The sequence below is a fragment of the Physeter macrocephalus genome, chromosome 11 (assembly GCF_002837175.3).
Source record: "Physeter macrocephalus isolate SW-GA chromosome 11, ASM283717v5, whole genome shotgun sequence".
Classification (NCBI taxonomy): domain Eukaryota; kingdom Metazoa; phylum Chordata; class Mammalia; order Artiodactyla; family Physeteridae; genus Physeter; species Physeter macrocephalus.
This window is the reverse complement of record NC_041224.1, coordinates 154,244,707-154,266,897: the sequence shown is the minus strand read 5'-3', so window position 1 is coordinate 154,266,897 and position 22,191 is coordinate 154,244,707. Positions and strand designations below refer to the sequence as shown.

At 43.7% G+C, this 22,191-nt stretch overlaps 3 protein-coding genes across 13 annotated transcripts in view; 1 reads left to right on the top strand and 2 right to left on the bottom strand.

Annotated features, from left to right (window-relative positions):
* The window catches only part of COQ6 (coenzyme Q6, monooxygenase), a 25,593-nt gene extending 22,191 nt beyond the window's left edge, over positions 1–3,402 (bottom strand). For both annotated transcript variants that reach the window (XM_024118453.3, XM_024118454.3), the window contains exon 1: positions 3,201–3,402. In XM_024118453.3, the coding sequence (XP_023974221.1) occupies positions 3,201–3,366 (166 nt within the window). In that variant the 5' untranslated portion in view covers positions 3,367–3,402. The remainder of the gene's footprint in view (positions 1–3,200) is intronic.
* Positions 3,403–3,648: 246 nt separating this feature from the next.
* FAM161B (FAM161 centrosomal protein B) lies at positions 3,649–20,068 on the top strand. Of its 6 annotated transcripts, none has more exons than XM_007109010.4 (10): positions 3,649–3,755; positions 5,869–6,188; positions 6,963–7,513; positions 9,052–9,398; positions 9,881–10,008; positions 11,889–12,053; positions 12,282–12,381; positions 13,811–13,953; positions 15,044–15,177; positions 16,483–16,641. In XM_007109010.4, the coding sequence occupies exons 1-10, from the start codon at positions 3,702–3,704 to the stop codon at positions 16,524–16,526; spliced, it is 1,986 nt and encodes a 661-aa protein (XP_007109072.2). In that variant the 5' UTR covers positions 3,649–3,701; the 3' UTR covers positions 16,527–16,641. The 6 variants fall into 6 exon arrangements, with proteins under 6 accessions (XP_007109072.2, XP_028351957.1, XP_028351956.1 ...); XM_028496156.2 differs by lacking the exons at positions 15,044–15,177; positions 16,483–16,641 and adding exons at positions 18,804–18,852; positions 19,422–20,068 and having other exon boundaries at positions 3,672–3,755; XM_028496155.2 differs by lacking the exon at positions 16,483–16,641 and adding an exon at positions 16,359–16,455 and having other exon boundaries at positions 3,672–3,755.
* The window catches only part of ZNF410 (zinc finger protein 410), a 40,275-nt gene continuing 34,804 nt past the window's right edge, over positions 16,721–22,191 (bottom strand). For all 5 annotated transcript variants that reach the window (XM_055088585.1, XM_007109012.4, XM_028496161.2 and 2 more), the window contains one exon: positions 16,721–17,521. In XM_055088585.1, the coding sequence (XP_054944560.1) occupies positions 17,483–17,521 (39 nt within the window). In that variant the 3' untranslated portion in view covers positions 16,721–17,482. The remainder of the gene's footprint in view (positions 17,522–22,191) is intronic.

Sequence of the window (22,191 nt, the reverse complement as noted above, 5' to 3'; positions counted from 1 at the left end):
CGCAACGGGAGAGGCCACAGCAGAGGGAGGCCCGCATACCACAAAAAAAAAAAAAAAAAAAAAAAAAAAAAAAAAAAAAATTTAGTAAAACTAAAAACTTTTTCAGGTACATATCATACAAAATTGTATAAAAAGTTAGGAGGTAAAGTCACTACAAGACAATTAAGCCTTCCCAGTGTTTTTCATTCTCAAAGTGTGGTCTTCATATCTCCTGCATCCATCTCTGAAGATTATTTGTTAAAAATACAGGCTCCTGGGCCCCACCTGGACAAACTGAGTCAGAGTCACTGGAAGTGGAACCTGGAATCCTCATTTTAAAAATATGCTCCACAGACTGGTAACAACGATTGCCTTTGAGGAGAATTGGATGGCTAACAATTAGAAATGGAAGTCTTACTATACATGCTTTATACTATATATCCTATGCCCTTTTGTATTTCAAAATTCTTACATGTTATGTCCCTGTCTTAGTTACTCAAAACCCCAAAGCAAAACCAAACCAAAAAACCCAGATGATTCTTAAACATGCTCAAGCTTGAGAAGCACCATTATAGTCCATTTACCGATAGGTAAAACCAAAATGGCTGTCAGGGAGCAAGGGTATATATGTCAGAAAGTCTTGTCAGTCTCAAAAAGGATTTGTATTTCCTAATTACCAACTTTTGAGAGCAAGTTACTTAACCTTTCTGAGCTTTAACTTTCTTATCTGCACAATCTAAAATCAAGGGTATTATGACAATTAAATAAAATATAGGGAATTCCCTGGCAGTCCAGTGGTTAGAACTCAGCACTCTCACTGCTGGGCCCAGGTTCAATCCCTCGTCGGGATCTAAGATCCTGCAAGACACTTGGCACAGAAAAAAAAAAAGTATACATATATACATACATATATATGTATGTATATATATGCAAAATACTTTACAAGATGCCTATCTATAGCAAGTGCTCAATAACTGATAACTATGCTTTACAAAATTACTTTGAGACTCAAGCCCATTAGCTCATACAAAGCACTGCTTCCCACCAGTTTCCTAGAAGAGGAACTTCCTAGGGAAGATGTGACTAACACCCCAGAAGTGAAATCAGAAAAGACTTTCTCACTGTTAGTGACCTTTAATTTGTGAAGCCAGAAAACTCAAATCCAATTTCTGAAAGTCACCGTACAGTTGTTGCAAAAGAATTTGGTTGCCTGGGTTCAAATTCTGACTCTGCCTGGTGTGAGACTCTGGTCCTTACTTAACCTTGTTTCTTCATATAAAAGATGAAACTATCTACCCCACAAGGTAGTGGAGCAGCCTAAACTATACATGTAAAAGCAAAGTCCTTACCTTAACTTGCATAAAAAGTTTAACTCAAAGTGGAACATAGCCTTAAATGTAAGAGCTAAAACTATAAAACTCTTAGAAGAAAATACAGGAGCGAAACTTCGTGACTTTGGGTTAGATAATGATTTTCTTAGATATGACACCATAGCACAAGTGGTAAGACACTGATAAGCTGGACTTCATCAAAATTAAAAACTTCTGTGCTTCAAAGGACACCATCAAGAAAGTGAAAAAACAACCCACAAAATGGGAGAACATATTTGCAAATCATTTATCTGATAAGGGGCTTGTACCCAGAATACATAAAAAACTCTTACAACTCAATAATAAAAAGACAAATAGGCCAGTTTAAAAATGGGCAAAGGTACTGAATAGACATTTCTCCAAAGAAGACATACAAATGACCAATAAACATATGAAAGAATATTCAACATCATTAGTCATTAGGGAAATGCAAATCAAAACCAGGAGATATCACCTCACACTCACTAGTATAACTAGTAACAAAAAGACAGTAACAGTGCTGTCCAGGACGTGGAGAAATTAGACCCCTCGGGACTTCCCTGGTGGCACAGTGGTTAAGAATCCGCCTGCCAATGCACGGGACACGGTTTCGAGCTCTGGTCTGGGAAGATCCCACATGCTGAGGAGCAACTAAGCCTGTGCGCCACAACTACTGAGCCTGCGCTCTAGAGCCTGCGAGCCACAACTACTGAGGCCTGCGCGCCTAGAGCCCGTGCTCCACAAGAGAAGCCACCGCAACAAGAAGCCCGCGCACCACAATGAAGAGAAGCTCCTGCTCGCCGCAACTAGAGAAAGCCCGCATGCAGCAAAGAAGACCCAGCGCAGCCAAAAATGAATGAATGAATGAAAAAAAATTAAGGAATGCCTTTCTTTCTAAAAAAAAAAAAAAGAAAGAAAGAAAGAAAGAAATTAGACCCCTCATTTATTGCTGGTGAGAATGTAAAATAGTGCAGCCACTCTGGAACACAGGCAGTTCTTCAAAATGTTAAACACAGAGTTTACCGTATGACCCTGCAAATTCACTCCTAGGAATATATCCAAGATAACCAAAAATATATGCTTACACAAAAGCTTGTACAGAAAATGACAGTATCATTATTTGTTATAGCCCCAAAGTGAAAACGACTCAAATGTCCATCACCTGATGAATTAATAAACAAAATGTGCTATATCCACACAAAAGATTACTTAGCCATAAAAAGGAGCGAAGTACTGGCACATGCTACAACCTGGATGAACTTTGAAAACATTAAGCAGATTCCATGTCTACGGAAATGTCCAGAAAAAGCCAATCTATAGAGATAGAAAGTACATGAGTGGTTGCAAGGAGCTGAGGAGATTGGGGGTACATGGACAGTGATTACTAATGGGTTTGGGTTTCTTTTGGTGGTGATAAAGATGTTCTAAAATTTATTGTAGCAATGGCTGCACAACTCTGTGACTATACTAAAAATCATTAAATTCTATGCTTTAAATGGGTAAACTTTATGGTATGCAAATTATATCTCAATGAAGCTGTTTAAAAAACAACATCAACAAAAAACTGCCTAGCCTAGCTCAATAGACAATGCCTGATTACTTTCAACTGTGTCCAGAACTAAATAACCCTGGGCGGGTCTGTTTCCCCACGCTTTGGAAGGACGCCTAAGGAGTCCCTCCCACTTTTGACCCTTCGGAATCCTGAAGGAACAAACGTTTGCCCCCCGGGTCCTGGGGTTCCTCTGGGCAGGGAATGGACCACAAGATCTACAAACGCTTAGACCTTGGGCAAACAGTGCCAGGGCTCACACGGTCCTCATCGTTCCTCTACGGCCCCGCTCCCCGCCGCTATCGGCCTGGAGATGCGCTTACCCAAGGCACAAGCCATAGCGGCGCCCACCAGGCCTCCCCCGGACACCACCACATCGTACACGGTGTCTGACGAAGCGCCGGCCCACCTCCGGCTGGAGACCAGCGGGCCCCTCCGGGCAGCGGCAGGGGCAGTCCCCCACCGGATCCCAGCAAGCCAGGCCGCCATGGTCCTGACCTGCACCGTAATTGGCTTCCCGCTGGGCCCGCCTGGGGTTAGCACTTCCGGAGCAGAGCTCTCCAGTCACAGGCCGCTTGAGCCGCCACCTCAAAACCGGAAGTATAACGTGCAAAGAGAATAGGCCAATCAGAAAACGAACTTTGCCTGCTTGGGCGGGATAGATTAGAGGCTGCCTGGGAAGGGGACTGGTTCGTGTGTCCGCCTGGGAGCCAATCAGAGGCCCAAGCTAGAAAGGGGAGGAACCTGACCCGCTTAGCTTGCACCTCCACTGCTGCTGTCTTCCCCACTGTCTCCGCCGTTTCTGTCTCTTCCCCGCTAAGAAGATGACCGTGGGGAGGTCTGCGGGAGCCTCCGGCGGCGCTCAGTGGAGCCGTCAGGTGAGGGGAGAAAAAGAAGGGGAGTGATCGTGTCTGCGCCCCGGAAAGAAATCCCTAAGAGAGGAAACTGTTTGAAGTTCCCTTGGAGACAGACTGCAAGGGCGTATCACAGGGGCGTGGGATTAAAACGGGCAGTGTTTACGGATGCAGAGGCGGACTCTTATCTCCGGGACCTGAACCCCTTGAGCCCTTACGTCAGGCTCTTCATAGAACCATAGAAATGGCCCCCAGTTTCCGCTTATCCTCTCAACCACCCCAGGACTAATAGCACGATTGTTGTCTCCATTTTGTAGAAGAGAAAAATGAGGCACAGAGAGATTAAGAAATTTGCCCCCAAATTCATAGAGACAGAGTAAATTGGTGGTCGCTTAGGGGTTGGGGAATGAGGAGAGTTAGGGAAAATAGGGAGTGACTGCTAAATGGAATGGGGTCTTTTGGGGGGTTATTAAAATTGATTGTGGTGATGGTTGCACAACTCTTGAGTATACTGAAACCCACTGAATTGTACACTTGTATGAACTGTATAGTAGGTGTGAATTATATCAATAAAGTCGTTTTTTAAAAAAGGAATTTTCCTAAAATCACACGCTGTTTAGTAGCAGAGCGAGAGCTAGAGCACATACATACCTTTGACACAGAATCCAGTGTTCTTTTCAGTATTAGAGCTGGACCCAGTTCAACCATCACCAAGTGTCACTTGGAGGCCTACAGCGGCCCGTCCCAACTGGTTTCCAGCTGCAACCAACCAGTCACCCTGTGCGGTCCCATCATGGCCCCAGCCTGCTTCTTTCAGGATATCTCTTGCTACTATCCTCCAACCACACTGGCCCTCTTTCTACCTCTCCAAAAGTCCAAAATTTTGTCCCTGCCTCAAGGCCTTTGTATTTGCTTTTCTTCGAACCCCAAACCCTCTTACCCCAGATCTTAGCAAGGCTGGAGTTTTTCTCACCAATCAGGTGTCAGTCTAAAAGTCCTCCACAGTGAGAAAGTAAAAATCATCCCAGGACTGGGAAAGTAAAACTCAGACTGTAATAGACCCAGATGAGGCCAGCAGCAAGATCAGCAGAAATCAGTATTTCTCACAGGGCCACACTGTACCTGCAAAACGACTAATACCCCATACTTCTAAATGATTATGCTTACTTATCAATTACTTACTCAGCCCTAGTTTGCTCTTGTTGCCTTTTGAATAAAAATTGCTCATTCACCCACTTACTAAACTGTGCCCTTTATGATGGCATCCATCCATCCTTGCTTCCCCTAACCCTCCTCAGAATCATTCAGGACAAGCCAACCCTATAAAAAGCCCCCACCCCACGCCAAGTTCCCTATACTTTCCCATGGTATGCTGTAGCAAATTAATAAACCTAGTTCTGATTACAGGTACATTCCTAGTGGTCTTTATCTGATGGGCTTTTATCAACAGAAAAGTGTCCCATAGCCACTCCATCACTCTATAATCTCACAGTTTCATGGCTTTTATTGAATTTATTACCATCTTACATTATCTTTCTCCTTTCATTAGGATGTAAGCCTCATGAGAGTAGCGACCTTGTTTGTCTTGTTCACAGCCTAATACTCAATGCACATTAGGCACCCAATAAATATTTTCTGAATGAATGGAGTATTTAAGCCCAGTTGTATTTCCCACTTTCTAGGACTCTTTCAGCTAGACCACACTGTCTCTCCTGTTAATTACTCATTCCTAGTAACAGGGTAGGAATTAGCTAGAATATGAGGAAAGCAGAGGTATAGACAAGGGAAGCAGGAAAATTGGAAGATTGGCAACAAGTAGGTAAAACCCAAGTAGGGCAGGTCCCAGAGTGTGGCCAGAGTTACAGGTAGGATTCCTGGAGAGCAGGGGTGCATGGTGAAGGGAGGTTCTCCATAAATGCTCACCGGACTGCATGAACCAACTTCAGCTCTCTGCTTCCCTTTCCCGCCCTTCAACCAAGCACACCTCATATACCAATATGTGAAATTTCTTTAAAGCAAGGAACACATTTTTCTTTGTCCCCTGCCCCAGTCCCTAATGTATACTTATTTAAAATGAAATTAGTAGTTATGTTTTTAAATCACAGTTTGACCTACAGTCTACTCTATTTCATTTCAGATACTTCCCCCCAAGTCCTCCTCAGACACAGAGGCAGAAGAGGAGCTGTGTGGGGATGGGCTGGTTTTGCCCAGGGCTGGCAAACTCAGTGAGTTCATCAGCCCAGAGGAGGAGACAGATTCTACTTCTGACTCAACTGCGAGTTTTTACGAGACCCTGCAGGCACTAAGGCAGAAAGGCAGGTGGTGCCTGTTGGAATCCCTTAATCTGTCTGACCCAGACAGTGATGAAAGCCTCTCTGAAGATGATGAGGACCTGGAGAGTTTCTTCCAAGACAAAGGCAGGGGGAAGCCACAGGTGCAGTCCCCCCCATCTCCGAGGTAAGGCAGTACAGTTCAACAGCTGCCTCACTGCACAACTCTGGCCAAGTCACATCATGACTCTGGGCCTCATCTTCCTCCTCAGTAAAACAAAGACCACTCCTGTAAGTGCCACCTACCCAGGCTTCAGCCCAGAATCAGCCAAACGTGTTCTGATTCCTACCAAGCAGTCCTGAATCACTTTGGGTAACCTTGAGTCACCTGAAGGTTTGGAATCAATTAAAGAGATGGCTTTCCCAAATATACTACCTCCCTGAGAATGGCAACAAGGTCCGTTTCCCTTGGCCGAGCCCTGCTATATGCACATATACTTTATCTCATTTAATATTTACTTTCTCCTCCCAATCACCCTGTAAGTAGATACTATTTTTGCCATTCTACAGATGAAGAAATTGAGGTTCCAAGAGAACATTGCTCAAGGTCACACAGCTGGTCATTGTTTGAAACAAGACTGGAACCTGGGCCTGACTCTGAAGGCTTCCTGTGCACCACCACACTCTTCTCTCTACCGAATGAAAGTATTAAGGGTGCAAAGTGGCAATTCTTGGGTCCATTCTAACGAGAGACTTTCTACTAGGGCTGCTAGGATGGCCTGTGGGAAGGAGAGAAGCCTGGTTGAGAAAGGCGCAGGCCTAGAGGCCTGTGGGGCTGCAATGCGAGGCTGAGAAACTAACTGTGACCTGCTGGAAGGGAGGGGGAAGGAGGAGGATCTTGGAGGAGCCGGGCCTCCTGGCCCCCCTGTCCTCCACGCACAGAGCTGCTCTCTTCCCGCAGGTGTGGCTCCATGAGGCGCTGCAGCTCCTTGAGCAACCTGCCCTCCGATCTTCCCAAGGCTCAGCCTCAGCCACCCTCCAGCTCCAGGCCTCCCTCCCAGCACAGAAGCATCAGCTCCTGGGCATCATCCATCACTGTCCCTCAGCCGTTCCGCATGACGCTGCGCGAGGCCGGGAAGAAGGCCCAGTGGCTGGCCTCCCCTGCCTCCTTTGAGCATGAGAGGCAGCAGGCCCAGAAGCAGGGCCAGGAGGAGGCCGAGTGCCACCGGCAGTTCCGGGCACAGCCTGTGCCTGCACACGTCTACCTGCCCCTCTACCAGGAGATCATGGAGCGCAGCGAGGCACGCAGGCGGGCAGGGATCCAGAAGAGGAAGGAACTGCTCCTCTCTTCCTTGAAGCCCTTCAGCTTCCTGGGGAAGGACGAGCAGCGAAAGAAAGCCATTCAACAGAGGGACCTGGTCACCACAGCTAAGGCCAAAGTCCCCAAGCAGAAGGCCACCGGGAGGATCCCCAAGTCCATTCTGGAGCCAGCCCTCGGGGACAAACTCCAGGGTAAAGACATCCTTGCTTCCTGCGTGGGGGTACCAAGCGGTGCTGTGGGGATTTAGTCGGGCTCAGGGGTCGCCCTGGCTCGGAGATGGGCTGTTCGGGCAGACCCGCTAGAGGCCTTGCTCAGTGCAGGCCACGGGGTAGGGTTGGATCTGCCCGTACAATGGGGGCGCCTAGTCGGGAGAGGAGTAGGAGGCCCCGGGTTCATCCTGTTGACCTCACCTGGCTCAGTGAGTGGATACGAAGGCCTCTGCAGCAGCACGGGTGCCGGAGAAGAGAAGCAATGAGACATCTGAGTACCAGCCTAGGCCCGCGCCACCACTAGCCAGCTGCCCCGAGGAAAGCCCCCCACATCCTGTGAGGTACTCATTTCAACACACATAGCTCAGTTAAAGGACTCTGGCTTTATTCGCTCATTCCGTAGCATGTTGCCACGTCCCAGGCGTGAATAAATAGATGTGGAGTTTGTGGACATGGGAGGGAGACAGACAAATAATTACAAATGTGATAAGTCACTTGCAGGAGTTAAAGGGGGAAGCCTAGGGGTCCAACGCCACCTGTAACAGAGGGACCTGACTTAGAGTGTGGTGAGCGGTGCGAACAGTCAGGGAAAGTCCCGAGGGAAAGTGAGCGCTGACCCTGAAGGAGGAGCCGTGGTGAATTCAATGAAGAGGGAAGAAGAGTGTACCAGGCAAAGATAATAGCATGGAGGTAAGAAAGCTGAGCACACTCAAGGCATGGAAAGGTAGAGGGGAGACAGAAGAGGAGCGGGGGGCGAGACAGACAGGCACAGGCCAGACCTGGGGCCTTGTAGGCCATGGGAGGGAGTTTGGACTTCGTCCCAAGGGCAGGGGAGCCACTGAAGTGTTTTAAGTAGGGTGGCTCATGATCAGATACGAAGTTCAGAAAGCTCACTCTGCTGTGGAGATAATTATAGGGGGACGGGCAAGTCCAGAGGGATGTTGATCATAGGAGCCTATTTCAGTGATTCAACTGAGAAATTAGGAAACTAGTAGCAGGGAGGATGAAAAGAGGCTGGACCGGAGAGCAGTTAGAGAGGAGGCAGCGGCAGGACTGATGAGTGAGGAGGAGGTGAGAACAATGTGGGCAGTTGGGCGGACGGTGGGGCCTCTGCCTGAGAAGGGAGACCTGGGAGAGGAGCAGGTGACTGGCCCATCCCTCCTGCTCCATCTCTGAAGAAGGAACTGTAGAAAGTACTCAGTAAGTGTAAATGGTAGCTGCTTTTGCAGCGTGATTGGCATACAGCAGTGGTGTCCTAGTCAACATTCATTAAGGCACTCTCCAGGAAAAAAAAAGGAAGTTGACTTGCAGTGTTTGCCATTTTCATGGTATAAATACTCCTATCCTGGCCAATTTCAAGCTTTCCACACGATGCCAACTAGCTCGGAAAATTCCTGAAAAGTTAATGGCTGAGTTCCAGCACACTAACTACGAGTGTTTAAGAGTGAAAGCTCACCACACCTTTTGGTTTGAGGCTTGGTTCCTTCTCACCCCTCGCTCCCCTGACTTCTTCTCCACAGAAGCTGAGCTCTTGAGGAAAATTCGCATCCAGATGAGAGCCCTGGACATGCTCCAGATGGCCTCCTCCCCCATTGCCTCCTCCAGTGGCCGGGCTGACTCACAGCCTCGAATAGCCACCCGGACCCGGGAGGAGAAGCTTGGGTTTCTGCACACTGACTTTGGATTCCAGCCTCGGGTGAATCCTGCCGTCCCTGACTATGAAGAACTTTACAAGGCCTTCCAGAAAAGAGCTGCCAAGAGAAGAGACACCCAGGAGGTGACTCGCAACAAGCCCTTCTTGCTGAGAACCGCCTGTCTGCGTCATACTCCTCGGCCCTGTGATGCTGCCGCCTCTGAAGGGAGGAGGGTGAGAGCCCAGGCCACTGCAGGAGGGTCAGGGCTGAGGCCCTAAACACAGGAGGGGCCAGGTCTCAATGGAAGGCACTTCTCATGACACTTTTCTATCTTAATTTTTTTAAAACACCGGCTCAGCTGTAAGCAGATCCACGGTTCCTAAGAATTTAAGACCACAAGAACACTTCCCTTCCTTCCCTCTCTGTAGAGGAATTTTGCAGAAATAAGTGCAAGCAAGTCTGGAAGGCAGGGAGTTGGGGTCAATTGCCATGTCCTGATACCAATTCCAAAGAACTCTTCTCATTTAATTAAAAATTTTGGGATTGATATCCAAGTCTTGCCCTGTTTAACTAAACTCAAGATCTCATTACCCTTGCCTTAATCCCAAGAAAGAACTGAAGATTCTGACTAGTCCTTCGCTAAAATCGAATCCTAGTTAAGATAGAAACTAATTGCATGTGCTGTCCTACCAATATTAGCCTTCATTTCTTCTAGGAATCTCCACAGCCACCCAGCACACCCCTACCAAGGAGTCGTTCTCTGAGTGGCCTTGCTTCCCTCTCTGCCAACACCCTCCCTGTGCACATCACAGATGCCACCAGGAAGAGAGAATCTGCAGTCAGGTGAGTGGTCAGGCTGCATGAGACCTACAGTGCTCAGATCTTGGCCCCAATGCTGGAAAGCACTCTGCTGCTGGGCCTTCTCTCCTGTTATCAGAGAGACCGAAAGGGGTGGAAGGGGAGTCTTGATCAGGACAGGAATTCATGTGACTCTCCACACTTAGTGCTGGAGAACACTTAACCATCACTCAGCCAATATTCTTGGGGGACTTACTTTGTGCCAGGTACAGCATTAAGGCTGGAGATACCTTATAGAACCTATAGTTTAATATCTAGTCTGAAATACAGAAAGGCAAAGAAGCAACTATCCCATCTTGTGAGTAGCACAATGATGGGGAAATGCAGGGGACTGTGGCTGGGGCGGGGGCAGGCACTGGGCAGCCTGGGTCTTTTGTAATAGATGCCTAAGGTGAAACCTGAAGAATGAGGTCAGCCAGACAAAGGCTGGAAAGAAACAAGTTTCCAAACAGAATAACATGCGTAAAGACCCACTGGTGAAAGAGGAAGGAAGCATTAGGAACAGGAATTCAGAGAAGCCTGAACCTGTGTGTGCGACCCTGCCACAAAGATGAGGCATCCATCACATAGATTTGAGATTCTCTGAGATTCATCTTGGGGAACTATTAGAAGTCGGTTGGGAAGCAGGAGCCTCCTTATTTTTAACTCTTTAACTGACCTGACTCTGTCATGGTAGTCTCATCCAGCCAGCACCCCAGCATGAGTTCCTCCACTAGGCCTCTGAGCTGAAGTCAGCAGGAGAGGTCATGCTGTAACTGGTGGCTTAGCTCTGGAGAGGACTGGCATCTCATTGCCTTCCTGTGGGGCTCACAGAGGAGTACATGGAATCTACTTGGCTCTTTAAGACCCACAACAGGGATTTTAGAAATGTATTTAGAATCCAAGGGATACTCCCTTCTCCTCAAATTTCACAGTCAGAGTTACTAAATCAAGGCTAAATGCATCAGAATCCTGAGGTCCCACTACAATAGGTCTCATGAACCAGACGGTGGCCGACCTGCAGAGAATGTCCATATCTGTGTTCTGGCAATAGGGAGTTTGACATATTAGCAGATTAAACTGTCATGCCCTCCTTCCTAATAAGTCCATTTGAATATAAACACCCTACTGCAAGAGTCTTGACTGTTTTTTCTTTTGGTAGAACTCTCCATAGTACCTTGTAGAATGATATTTGTACAAACTAAGTGCTGCAGGTTGACCCCAAATTGTGCATCGAGGGAGGCCCATTTCCAGTTCTCTGTGGAAATGCAGGTTTGTATTCCCAAAGGACCATGAACCCAGGCACCTTCCAGCCCACCATTTACAGCACAGTTGTCAAGGGCAGAGGCTTGGTACTCAGACATCCTGGTTCTAATCTTGGCTTTTCCACTGGCATGCTGGGTAGCTTCAAGCAAGTGGTTTACCCTCCCCGAGGCTCAATCTTGTTGCCTATAAAAAGGGAGACTTACAGTCCTTACCTCACAGGGCAGCTATGAGAATTTACAAAAGCTAATGGCTATAAAGCACTTATTGGTGCCTGTCTGCACGTGGTTCAGTGTAGGTAGCTCAGCAAATGGTAGCAATTAGTATTATTTTGTTTCCAGATGGCAGGACACCTGAATGTAAGAATATTTTAACTCATGTTTTTCAGTTCAATTAATGAACTTCTCCTGGGGTAGAAACTCACTGTCCATAGTGCTGGGAAGGCTTCATCTACCAATGCATTTAATCCCAAATCTTATTCTTTCTGAAATGCCAGTGTGGTAAATTACTCACCCATTCATAGAAAAAACCAACCTCTCTGACTTTCCAGAGAGGTTACTAAGATTGCTTTTAAGTATACCCAGGTTGGTCATTTGTATTCTTTTTTTGCCTCTTCCCTTTAGAAGTTCACTTGAGAAAAAGGACAAAGCAGATCAAAGTACTCAGTGGTCGGAGATGCACAAAAAGAAGTGTCAGGCGATATCTAAATCTGTGACCTTGCGTGCAAAAGCCATGGATCCCCATAAAAGCCTGGAGGAGGTGTTCAAAGCAAAGCTGAAAGAGAATCGGTCGGTGTCCTCCGTGTGTCCAAGGGATAACTATCTTGGGAGCCATTTGCCTTGAAAATGGCAAAATGGGGTTATTACAGTAGGCTCCTGTAACCATAGAGTCAAGGATTTTGCCAGGCACAGTTAGGAATTTACAAGGTCTGTGGGAGTTATTCCACTTAACTGAAATTAAAGGTATTCCAGATTGGAAAAACCTGGAATTCATTCTAAAAATCTTGTTAATTCCAGGAACAATGACCGTAAAAGAGCAAAAGAGTATATGAAAGAATTGGAGGAAATGAAGAAGAGAATACAAATACGGCCCTATCTCTTCGAACAAGTTACTAAGGTAAATCTAAACCGTCATTCACTTTCTTTCTTAGATGAAAGGGCTCTTAGAAATTATGAAACAGCTTAATATCTGGGTATTAAACACTTCCTTTAGGCTCAGAAAGATTCTAAATTTGGCTCATTTTATTACTACCATCTTTCCCCAAAGTAAGTAGTGCACTGGTGAACATTGGACTGATTTCATACAAGACTGGATTCCAATGGCATCTATAAAGGGATATTTCACTTCCTGGGGTTTTCTCTACAGTCTAGCCTTCAGCTTGAATCAGAGTGGAGGTTAGATCCCAGGCATACAATTGACAGTTTGGCTGTGTTGGAGTATCTTTAACTTGCTAATGTCATCTCTCCACCTGTAGTGCTGGTGCCCTGGGCACCCCCAGCCTCTACAGCTGTGGCACATTTATAGGTCTTCAGGGGTTGAGATGCTCGCAAGCACCCCACAAGGCCTCTTCCAGATTAAGTGGCTTTCTGGCTGCAAGAGTCACTTTAAGATGTTCTCTAGACTCCTAGGGAAGTTGGACACAGTTGAGATCTCCCTAAGGAAGCTCTGGGGCTACTTGAACAGTCTTAGAAAGGCCAGCATCCCAGATAGCTTTGAGTTGCATCAAGCTCTGTAAATCTCTCTCCTCTCCAGAGTTTCAAACAAAAGTTGGCATTCCCTAGTGACCTGGTTCCAAATGTTGGGCATTATGTCTTATAGCCAGTGCATTATTTAGGCATTTCCTGGGTCCAGTCCCCTACATATTACACACACACTGGACTGTCTTGGATTTATTTAGCAACTTGCATTGCTAAGTAAAAATTTCTCATAATGACGTTTGCTCGTTAGCTTTTTCCTAGCAAGCTCACTCTCAGATCTCAAAAGATCTTTCACAACTCTAGGAAAAATACAAAGTACTCTATATGACTTTGCTCTTGAACACTTAAACAAACAAAAAATAACCTTTTTCTGGTCTACATGCATACCATCCATCCTGTTAAGAATGTTACAAGTGCAGCTTATTTTCAATTTGTTATATTTCAGTGTTCCTGATGATGTTTTGGTTGCTTTTAAATGTTAAAAATGTTTTTAGTCCATCTTTTTCATCTGGATCTCACTTGGTCTTCCAAAAATCTAAATCCTTGCCTCACAAAGGTGTGGTTCCCAAAACAACAGTTGGCATCTCCTGAGAGTATTAGAAATACAGAATTGCAGGCCCCATCTGAGAACTACCTAATAAGAATCTGCATTTTAACCCGATCTTCAGGTAGTTCCTATGTACTTTAAAGCGTGAAAATTAGGCTCTAAGTAATTTTCATACAAATCTGTGTCCAGCACTACTGGGGGGTGGTGGGGCGGAAAAGCAGTATTATAAGCATACAGATTAAGCAAGCAATTTAGAATTATCTGGTAATTCAGCTACAGCAGATTAATTTCCATTCCACAGGACCTTGCCAGGAAGGAAGCAGAACAACGGTATCGAGACACCCTGAAGCATGCTGGGCTGGATGAAGACTTTGTGAGGAACAAGGGTCAGGGCAACCGGGCTTTACAATGGAAGGAGCAATCAGAAGTCCGTGATTGTCCCAGGTAATCGGAGATACTGCTGTCATCCTACAGCTCTCAAGTTGCATCTCTAGTAATGCCACTGGGAGGAAGCTTTAGAACAGTCACTCATATTTTGAGATCACAATCCTGTATTTATAGAATACTAATCTAGAGATCTCCAAGTAACACATTTATATTTGGTGAGTAGTGCAGTTGTGAATAAAATATAGCTATTGTGTATTAGGTCTAGATTCCTTCAATTTGAAACACATCATTTTTCCAATCCCAGTCCAATGCCATCAGTCAAAAGTACTTCTACTTCAATTCTGAAGAAAAATCATGTATATTTTTACTTCCTATAAAATGATAAACTACACTCTTCATTTATTTACTTATTGGATAAGTGAAAGTAAAAACCGTTATAGGGCCACAATAAAAGCTGTAAATATCCTGTACAATCAAAGCCTTTCTTTTCCCCTCAGCTTGGTCACCATGGCTTGTTCAAATCTAGCTTTTTAAAAAAAAAAAAAAATTTTATTTATTTATTTATTTATGGCTGTGTCAGGTCTTCTTCGTTGCTGCACGCGGGCTTTCTCTAGTTGGGGTGAGCAGGGACTGCTCTTCGTTGCTGTGCACAGGCTACTGACTGCGGTGGCTTCTCTTGTTGTGGAGCACAGGCTCTAGGCAGGTGGGCTTTAGTAGCTGTGGCTCGTGGACTGTAGAGCACAGGCTCAGTAGTTGTGGCACACAGGCTTAGTTGCTCTGTGGCATGTGGGATCTTCCCAGACCAGGGCTCGAACCTGTGTCCCCTGCATTGGCAGGCAGATTCTTAACCACTGCACCACCAGGGAAGTCCCAAATCTAGCATTTTTTTAAAGCAACTCATTAGCACCACCTCCTCCGTTGATATCATATAAGTCAAAGGGAGAAAAGCACAGTATTTCTATTACTCTCAATTTTGTTTTAAGTCCTAGTAGCCCTTCCCCTAATTCCTATCTCAGTTTTCCCCCTAGAAATTTGCCTTTATACCCCATACAAAATAATGATTATGTTGAAACCATGCTTAAGCCTTACATGAGGCTTCCTTTGATTTAAAATTTAAAATGTTGTAATTCTTTAATTTATTCTGCAGCACTCATGAAACTACAAAACTCGGCATCAGGAGTCCACGGCAGGATTTAGAAGAATCTCCAGAACAGCCTACAAGCCCCGAGAAAGAACTAGAGGAGCTGTCTTATGAATTACCAGATAATCTCAAATCATTTGGTTAATCAGTATACTTAAAACTACTACTTTCGAATAATATCAAGCAGCTACCTTGGGGTTGAGTCAAGGCAGGCAAAACTTGGGTTTTGAGTCATGGTTACTTTTGGAGAATGCGGGAAAGAAAAGTAGATAACAGAGAATGGTCCAAGTAAATCAAAGTGGAGAAGTTCAGGGTAGAGGGATCAGAGCTAATTAAGGGTTCTTGCTTTGTGCCTCACACTTAAGCATACAGGTACAGAAAAAAGGGCATAAGCCCAAATGCCTACAGAGGCTAGTCAGGAAACAAATGGGTCAAATGGGCTGGCGGTCAGATTAGTAGGAGATAGTAGAGACTAGAGAATATCAACCCTGATGGAATACAGGCCCAGAATTGCCAGATAAACCACATTTTCAACAGAAACCAGAAATGTGCATCTCGGCAACTAATTTAAAACTTACTGGGAATTCCCTGGCCGTCCAGTGGTTAGGAGTCCACGCTTTCACTGCCAAGGGCGAGGGGTTCACTTCCTGATCGGGGAGCTAAGATCCCACAAGCTGCGCAGCCCGGCCAAAAAAAAAAAAATTTATTTGGAAATAAAATGTGGGAAAAACAAAACATGTTTGTATATCAGATTAGCCCATGGGGGATGACAAGTTTGCAACCCCAAATACGGGGTTTCTCAGCCTCAGCACTATTGACATTTTGGGCCAGATGAGTCTGTGTTGGGTGAGGGAGCTATACATTGTAGGATGGTTAGCCGTACCCCTGGCCTCTGTTTACTAGATGCCAATAGCACTCCTCTCCTCAGTTATGACAACCAAAAATGTTCCAGATATTACGAAAAGTCCCCTGGGTGACAAAATGTCCTTGGTTGAAAACCACTGTTCTAGTATAAAAGTAAGGCTACTGGAAGCCAAAACTGGCATTTTAAGAATACAAGTAATTGATATGAACTCAGTCTATCTAGCACAGGATAATTATGCATGTCATTAACAAATTAAGAACTATAATTACTTTACTTTAAACAGCAGTTAATTCTTTGCTGTTATCTGCTTAGAATGTGTCACTGTGTGCATGTGTGTACTATGTTAGCATGAGGTTCATTTTAATAAATTTGAAACTTCTGACAGCCATGATTTTTTAGTAGGTGATCTCTGGATACTTTTCTTCTCACCAATAATAATGAAATATTCTCTCTCAGTAACTCTAAAGACAGGATGATGGTAGCAAGAGGGCCAACTCTGACAGAAGAACCTTTCTCATGTTTTTTAAAGTATCTTTCTGGAAATATTCAAAAATATCTGTTATTATTGCCATTTTTCCAGACTCAAACGTGGTCCTTTTGGTGACGACAAGAATGATACTCTGATAACTACCACGTGGGTTTGCTAGTTGGAGATGAAGATGCTCATGTCATCTTCCCCAAGACTTCTGAGCTCAGTTTTACCTGCATGGACTCCTGAGGGTAAATCAGTGCCCCATCTTAAAGGGAAAGACTGAATTATTTTCTTAATCTCCTCTCAAAAGGAAACAAATTTTGTTTAAAACAAGGAGCCAAAGAACTGACTGGCTGTTTTGTTTATTTAAAGGAAAAACAACTGAAGCTCTGAATCAGGTGATTTTTAACTTAAAAAAACAAAAAACAAAAAGCAAAAAACAAACAACCTCTTAACATGCTACTGTATGTTCCATAAACAAAGAAAGCAAAGTGGCCAAGTAGAGGTGTATAGGACAACATAGTACCTCAGCCTGGGCCAAGCAGGGATTCAAGTAATTTACTTTTTTGAAGACCAGTGGCAGAGAGTCTCTTACTCAGGTTGCTAAAGGGAGAATGTCACAACAGAACTGACATCACTCCCTTCTCGAAAGCAACAAGGCATCTTGAAAGCTCAACTTCTCAGTGAAGTTTTATGGTTGGTGGCAGGATTTAGTTCACCCATGTGAAAAGACAGCTCAGTATGGGATGAAAACTCTTCAAAGGAAAACCTCCCCTCAACAGTCTTACTGTGAAACTTCAGCCAACAAATAATCAAATTCACTTTTGGGAGAAGTCTATCCCAAAATTGTGCAGTGGGAAAAGAGGTAGGTACAGTTACCCAGCCCACATTCACTGCTTTCTTTCTTGTCTGAATCAGATGGTAGTTGAAGAGAAGCTCTCCTACAGTCATCTTCTAGGCCAGGAAAGATGAACAGAGGCAAAAGTGGGGTCCTGTCCTTCACAGATTCATTTTGGTTCTGGCAAACTGTGAGCCATAAGCATCCTGTTCCCACTACATGCACTCTGGGATCAGGTAGAGCTGCTCTTCCAGGAGTCAGCACCCATGCTCATGTCCGTCCTTCAGTTAAATCTCCTTGGTTTAGTAACTGTAAGAGATTAAAAACAAATCTGGAATGGTTACCAGTGAATAACAGGAAAAATAATTCATTCTAAGTGAAAGGTTTACAATTGGGGGTGGGGAATGCATTGCAGGGGTGAGTCAGGGACAGCTAGTTCCAAATCAGAAGATATGCACAGACTGATAGATCTCATTTATATACTGGCCTTGGGACAGCACTTTGACCATTTGATGATGCTGGCATTCCTACTATAGCAGTAAAATATCCTGATAATAATAATTATAATATCCTATAAGCCAAATTATTATTTGTGTAATCACATACTCACTAGTCAGTGATGGAGGAATCTATAACCACAGGGAAATCAGAACTGGTGGAACCAAAAATCTTACATCAGTCAGTTAGCCGAAGTACAGGCTGAAGGCTCAAAAAAAAGTAAAAGGAATGGAGTTCCACGTGACAGCTACAACTCACTCATGAAAAATCCAGGATTTAAAATACCTTTCCTGTGATGAGGGAAGGCAAGCCTGAGAGTCTCCAGTAGGGTGGCAGCTACCGTGGACATTCTACTCTACATTCAAGGTTCCTGTTGAAAGGTGTTTTTGTATAATAATTGATGAAATTGGGTTCCATTTTATTATGAAAAGAAAATGAGATGGGAATAATACAGTGAAAACAGAATAAATATTGTTTGTTAAAATCTAATCAGATAAATTCTAGAGCTGGAGATATATTTATTTGGTGATCTTAATTTAGATGAAGGTAATTTACATAGTAGAATTCAGTGGTATGGAATTTAAAGAAATTTAAAGAAAAATTTTAAACTTAGAGAAAGAAACCACAGATTTCATTTGATACTGTGTGGTAGAGATTAGGAATGGTATATTTTTAATCTAGACCAAGATCCAGATGTTTACACTCAAACTTAGCAATGGCACTTTATGAGATATGTTAAAGAATTTGTAATTTCTGTTTTCCTCCTTGTCTTATTTGGGAAATATTCTAAAATATAGTCAAAGCTAACTGGCAATCACTTATACTGGTTCTTGAATTCAAGAATGTGAAGTCAGTGTGGCTATGGAACCCCATTTGGGATGACCTTTAGTCCACAGAAGGTCAAAAGCCCTGGGGTCTCAGCTGGGTCTGCACAATGAGTCCTCTGTCTGATTCTCAGAAGACCTGGCCACACTGAGGAAAAATCAGAAATGTCCAATTTGAACCATCTGAGTGAGAGTTAACTTGTAGTTTTTCAAATATTTTCCATGATAATTTCTGACACTTGTTCTTGATAAGTTATTTCTATTTTTAGAGCATATTTACAGGAGTCCAATGAGAAGTGCATCAGCGGATTCTTACAGGTCTGATCTACAATGCATGGTGATCTTTAAAAAAACAATCTGGAATGGGCATGTGTTGTTTTAAGGGTTGCTATTGCCTTCTCCTTCTCTGACATCTGAGAATAATCCCTAAGGAGTCAATATTCCTCACTCACTGGAGGAACAGTCAGTTAGTACCTAGACCCCGGATGAAGAAGAGGATGAAGCCTGGAGCCTTTGGGGGCTTATAGCTTGAAAAAAAAATGAAGGTATTGGAGGACGTGATAAGCCCACCTTCAGAAAGAAAAGGAGGGGATGAGCAATGAAAATGCCTTGATGGGAGGAAGGTAATAATGGTATAGTAAAGGAAAGACCAAAGAAGTGAGGCTCAGACAGAAGTTGTATTTGTAAATACATAAGGATCCATGAGGAAAAAGTGATAGTGAAGGATTTTCAACTACATCTAAGGGCAGCACTTTCCTCTTGCGGTGTTAATATTTTTCCATTAAGTGTTTGAGGCTTCCATTCTGAAACTGGGTACACAGGACTTAAAGGCCCTTTGTGTTCTCCTGGAATGAAGGCCAAGTTTTTTCCTTTGTTTTTTTTTTTAGGTAGTCTGTGTTATTGTGTCTGCCTGAGGCTGTGAGTGAGCATCTCCCAGACAAGGACACTCGGAAGCCAGCTACAGGTTCAAGAGAACAAATGTGCTATTACTGTACTTTCTGCATACACAAATCTGACCATGGCATACCCCATTTAAAACCATGCAGTGGCTCCCCAGTGCCCCCAGGATAAAATCATGTCCTATAAGGCCCTTAAAGAGAAGAACCAGCTTGTCTTTCCTGCTCTCATTTTTCCATCCCACACCAATCTCTCCATTCCATGTCCATCACACTCAACCCTTTGTGGTTCCATAGTAAGGCATGCTCCCTCTCCTTTGTACACATTGCTACCTTTAGGCCTGTTAAATTTCTTCCAATCCCTCCCACTTCTCCATCAAGATGATTGCTATTCATCCCTCAGGTCTCAACTTAAACTCTAAAACTTATTCCCTGACTTCCCCCAAGACTAGCACTACTACCCTGTATAAAAATTGCCAGTTCATTGACCTGTTGCCCTTCCCATTCTAAACTCTCTGTACAGCACAACTCCAGGGGCACCATTTATATAGCTATGGAGTTATAAAAGGCAGAGGTCCTAACTCTGACTCTAAGCTCTTTGAGACAGAGATTATATTTTGTTTACTACTGTATAACTAGTACCCAGCAGAGTGCTTTGCACACATCAGGTACATAATATCTGTTGAATGAATTATCTTTATTCATCTGGCATTTATTTGGGGTAATCTGGAGTGCTGCAATTAAAAAAGGTATTTAGCAGTATGGGAGAGAAAAACTCCAAAGTTTCAAACATAAAAAAAGAAAACGTTGAGTGTTGTGGATTGGTATATCAGGATAATAATCTGTACTAGGTACAAAAAGAAGGGGATGACTTTCCCAAACTATTTCAGAGCAACCCAATAGTTAATGAAAGTATTTCTTTTATAGAAGAATCACAGTTAATAAAAGCAGAAGGAAAAAGAGAATAAGGTATCACTGTTTTGCAAGCCCTAATGAAAAAACAGATCTAGGCCATGATCAGTAATGGCTGCCAAAACTTTTACATAACCCACTGGTCAATCTTGAGATCAGTAAGAGGAGAACAATCAAATATCATGTGTCTCCTGATGAGATGTAGTAGGAAGCAAGAGTACCACCTATAAAATATTCTTGCCAAGAGGAAAAACAAACAGTAATCTAATCAAGCCTCTAAACGTAATTACCAGTTTTCAGGAAGTCTGTGGATAGAGAAATATATCAAACAACAAAAGGAGTAATCAACCAAAATCAGAATGTGGGAAATGCTATAAGACAAACAACCCAATTCCTTAAATAGATAGCCATACTGAAAAAAAGAGGGGGAGGACTATTAGAGATAAAGAGAATTATTAACCAAATGCACTGCATAGGCTTTGTTTGAATTCTAATTCAAACCAACCAACCATAAAAAGATTCTTTCTGAGAAAAAATTTAGAAGGCTAAGAATCAGAGAATATCAATAAATTATTGTTAATTTTGTTGGGTATGATAAAAATATAGTTATGAAAAAATATCTGTTAGAGAAATATTTACAGATGAAATGTCTATGATTTGATTTAAAATACTGCAGTACAAATACAACATCAACAGCAAACAGTAGGAAGGAAGTGATAAGAAGAGTAGACAGTTAATTGTTGAAGATGGGTGACAAGTACATGGATTCACTATACTATTCTCGTTCTCGGTATTTACACTCTTTGAAAACTTCCATAATAAAACATTTTAAATAGATAAACAAAGAGGGGAACAAATAAGGAAAGACTCCACAGGTGAGACATGTTCCAAAGCAGTTACCAGGAGAAGGTGACTTAGGAAAGAACCAATGATACCAAATAGCAAAAACTTTCAATATAACATAAGCAAGACTGAGACAATGGGTCGCAATGATGAATACAAGGAAAGGTCCTGGAAGAAACATTAACATGCATACCCAGAGCTTCTGATCCTGTATATCCTCAGAAATATTACAGAAAAATTGAGACCATTCAATATAGGATGCAGAGTCATTTGAATGCTGTATAACAGCAGACTGTGGTCTACAGGCTATAATGAAAGGAAAAGTGAAAGATACTATAACACCAAAGCCAGAATATACAGGCTTTGGCAAAAGCTTATGCATATGAAACGAGCTCATGAGGAAGTCATCTACCTCCACGACACAAGGCTAATAAAATATCCTAAGATTCTAGAAGCCCAACTGGTTTTCATTCTGTTTTCCGGGTCAGAGCCAAAAAAACAGAGTAAGGGGTGCTTAGAATCAATCTAAAAGCCCCCTTAGATTTAGATGATGGTTCTCACTCAACAAGCAAGTGGACACATTCCCATATGCCCAGTTGGTTCAGCCTGGTATCTCCGAGACAACTGGCCCTAGCAAAATGAATGATAATGATTTCTAATGATTTTGTCACTATCTTTTTTGCTCAAGGACTACTTTGTCCCAGGATGTTATTTTCTGTATAAAATAAAAGCAGCATCTTCATCGCAAGTGAGGCAAGAACAGGAGGAGCCGATCTCATTAATTAGGGCATGTGTATCAAGGAAACTAGAGTTCAGAGTCCTAGCTGTGAATGACCAATCTCCCAATTCAGCAGACCCTAATACTCAGGTTCTTTTCAAACATGGACTCATGGGCTTCCCTGGTGGAGCAGTGGTTGAGAGTCCGCCTGCCGATGCAGGAGACACGGGTTCGTGCCCCGGTCCGGGAAGATCCCACATGCCGCGGAGCGGCTGGGCCCGTGAGCCA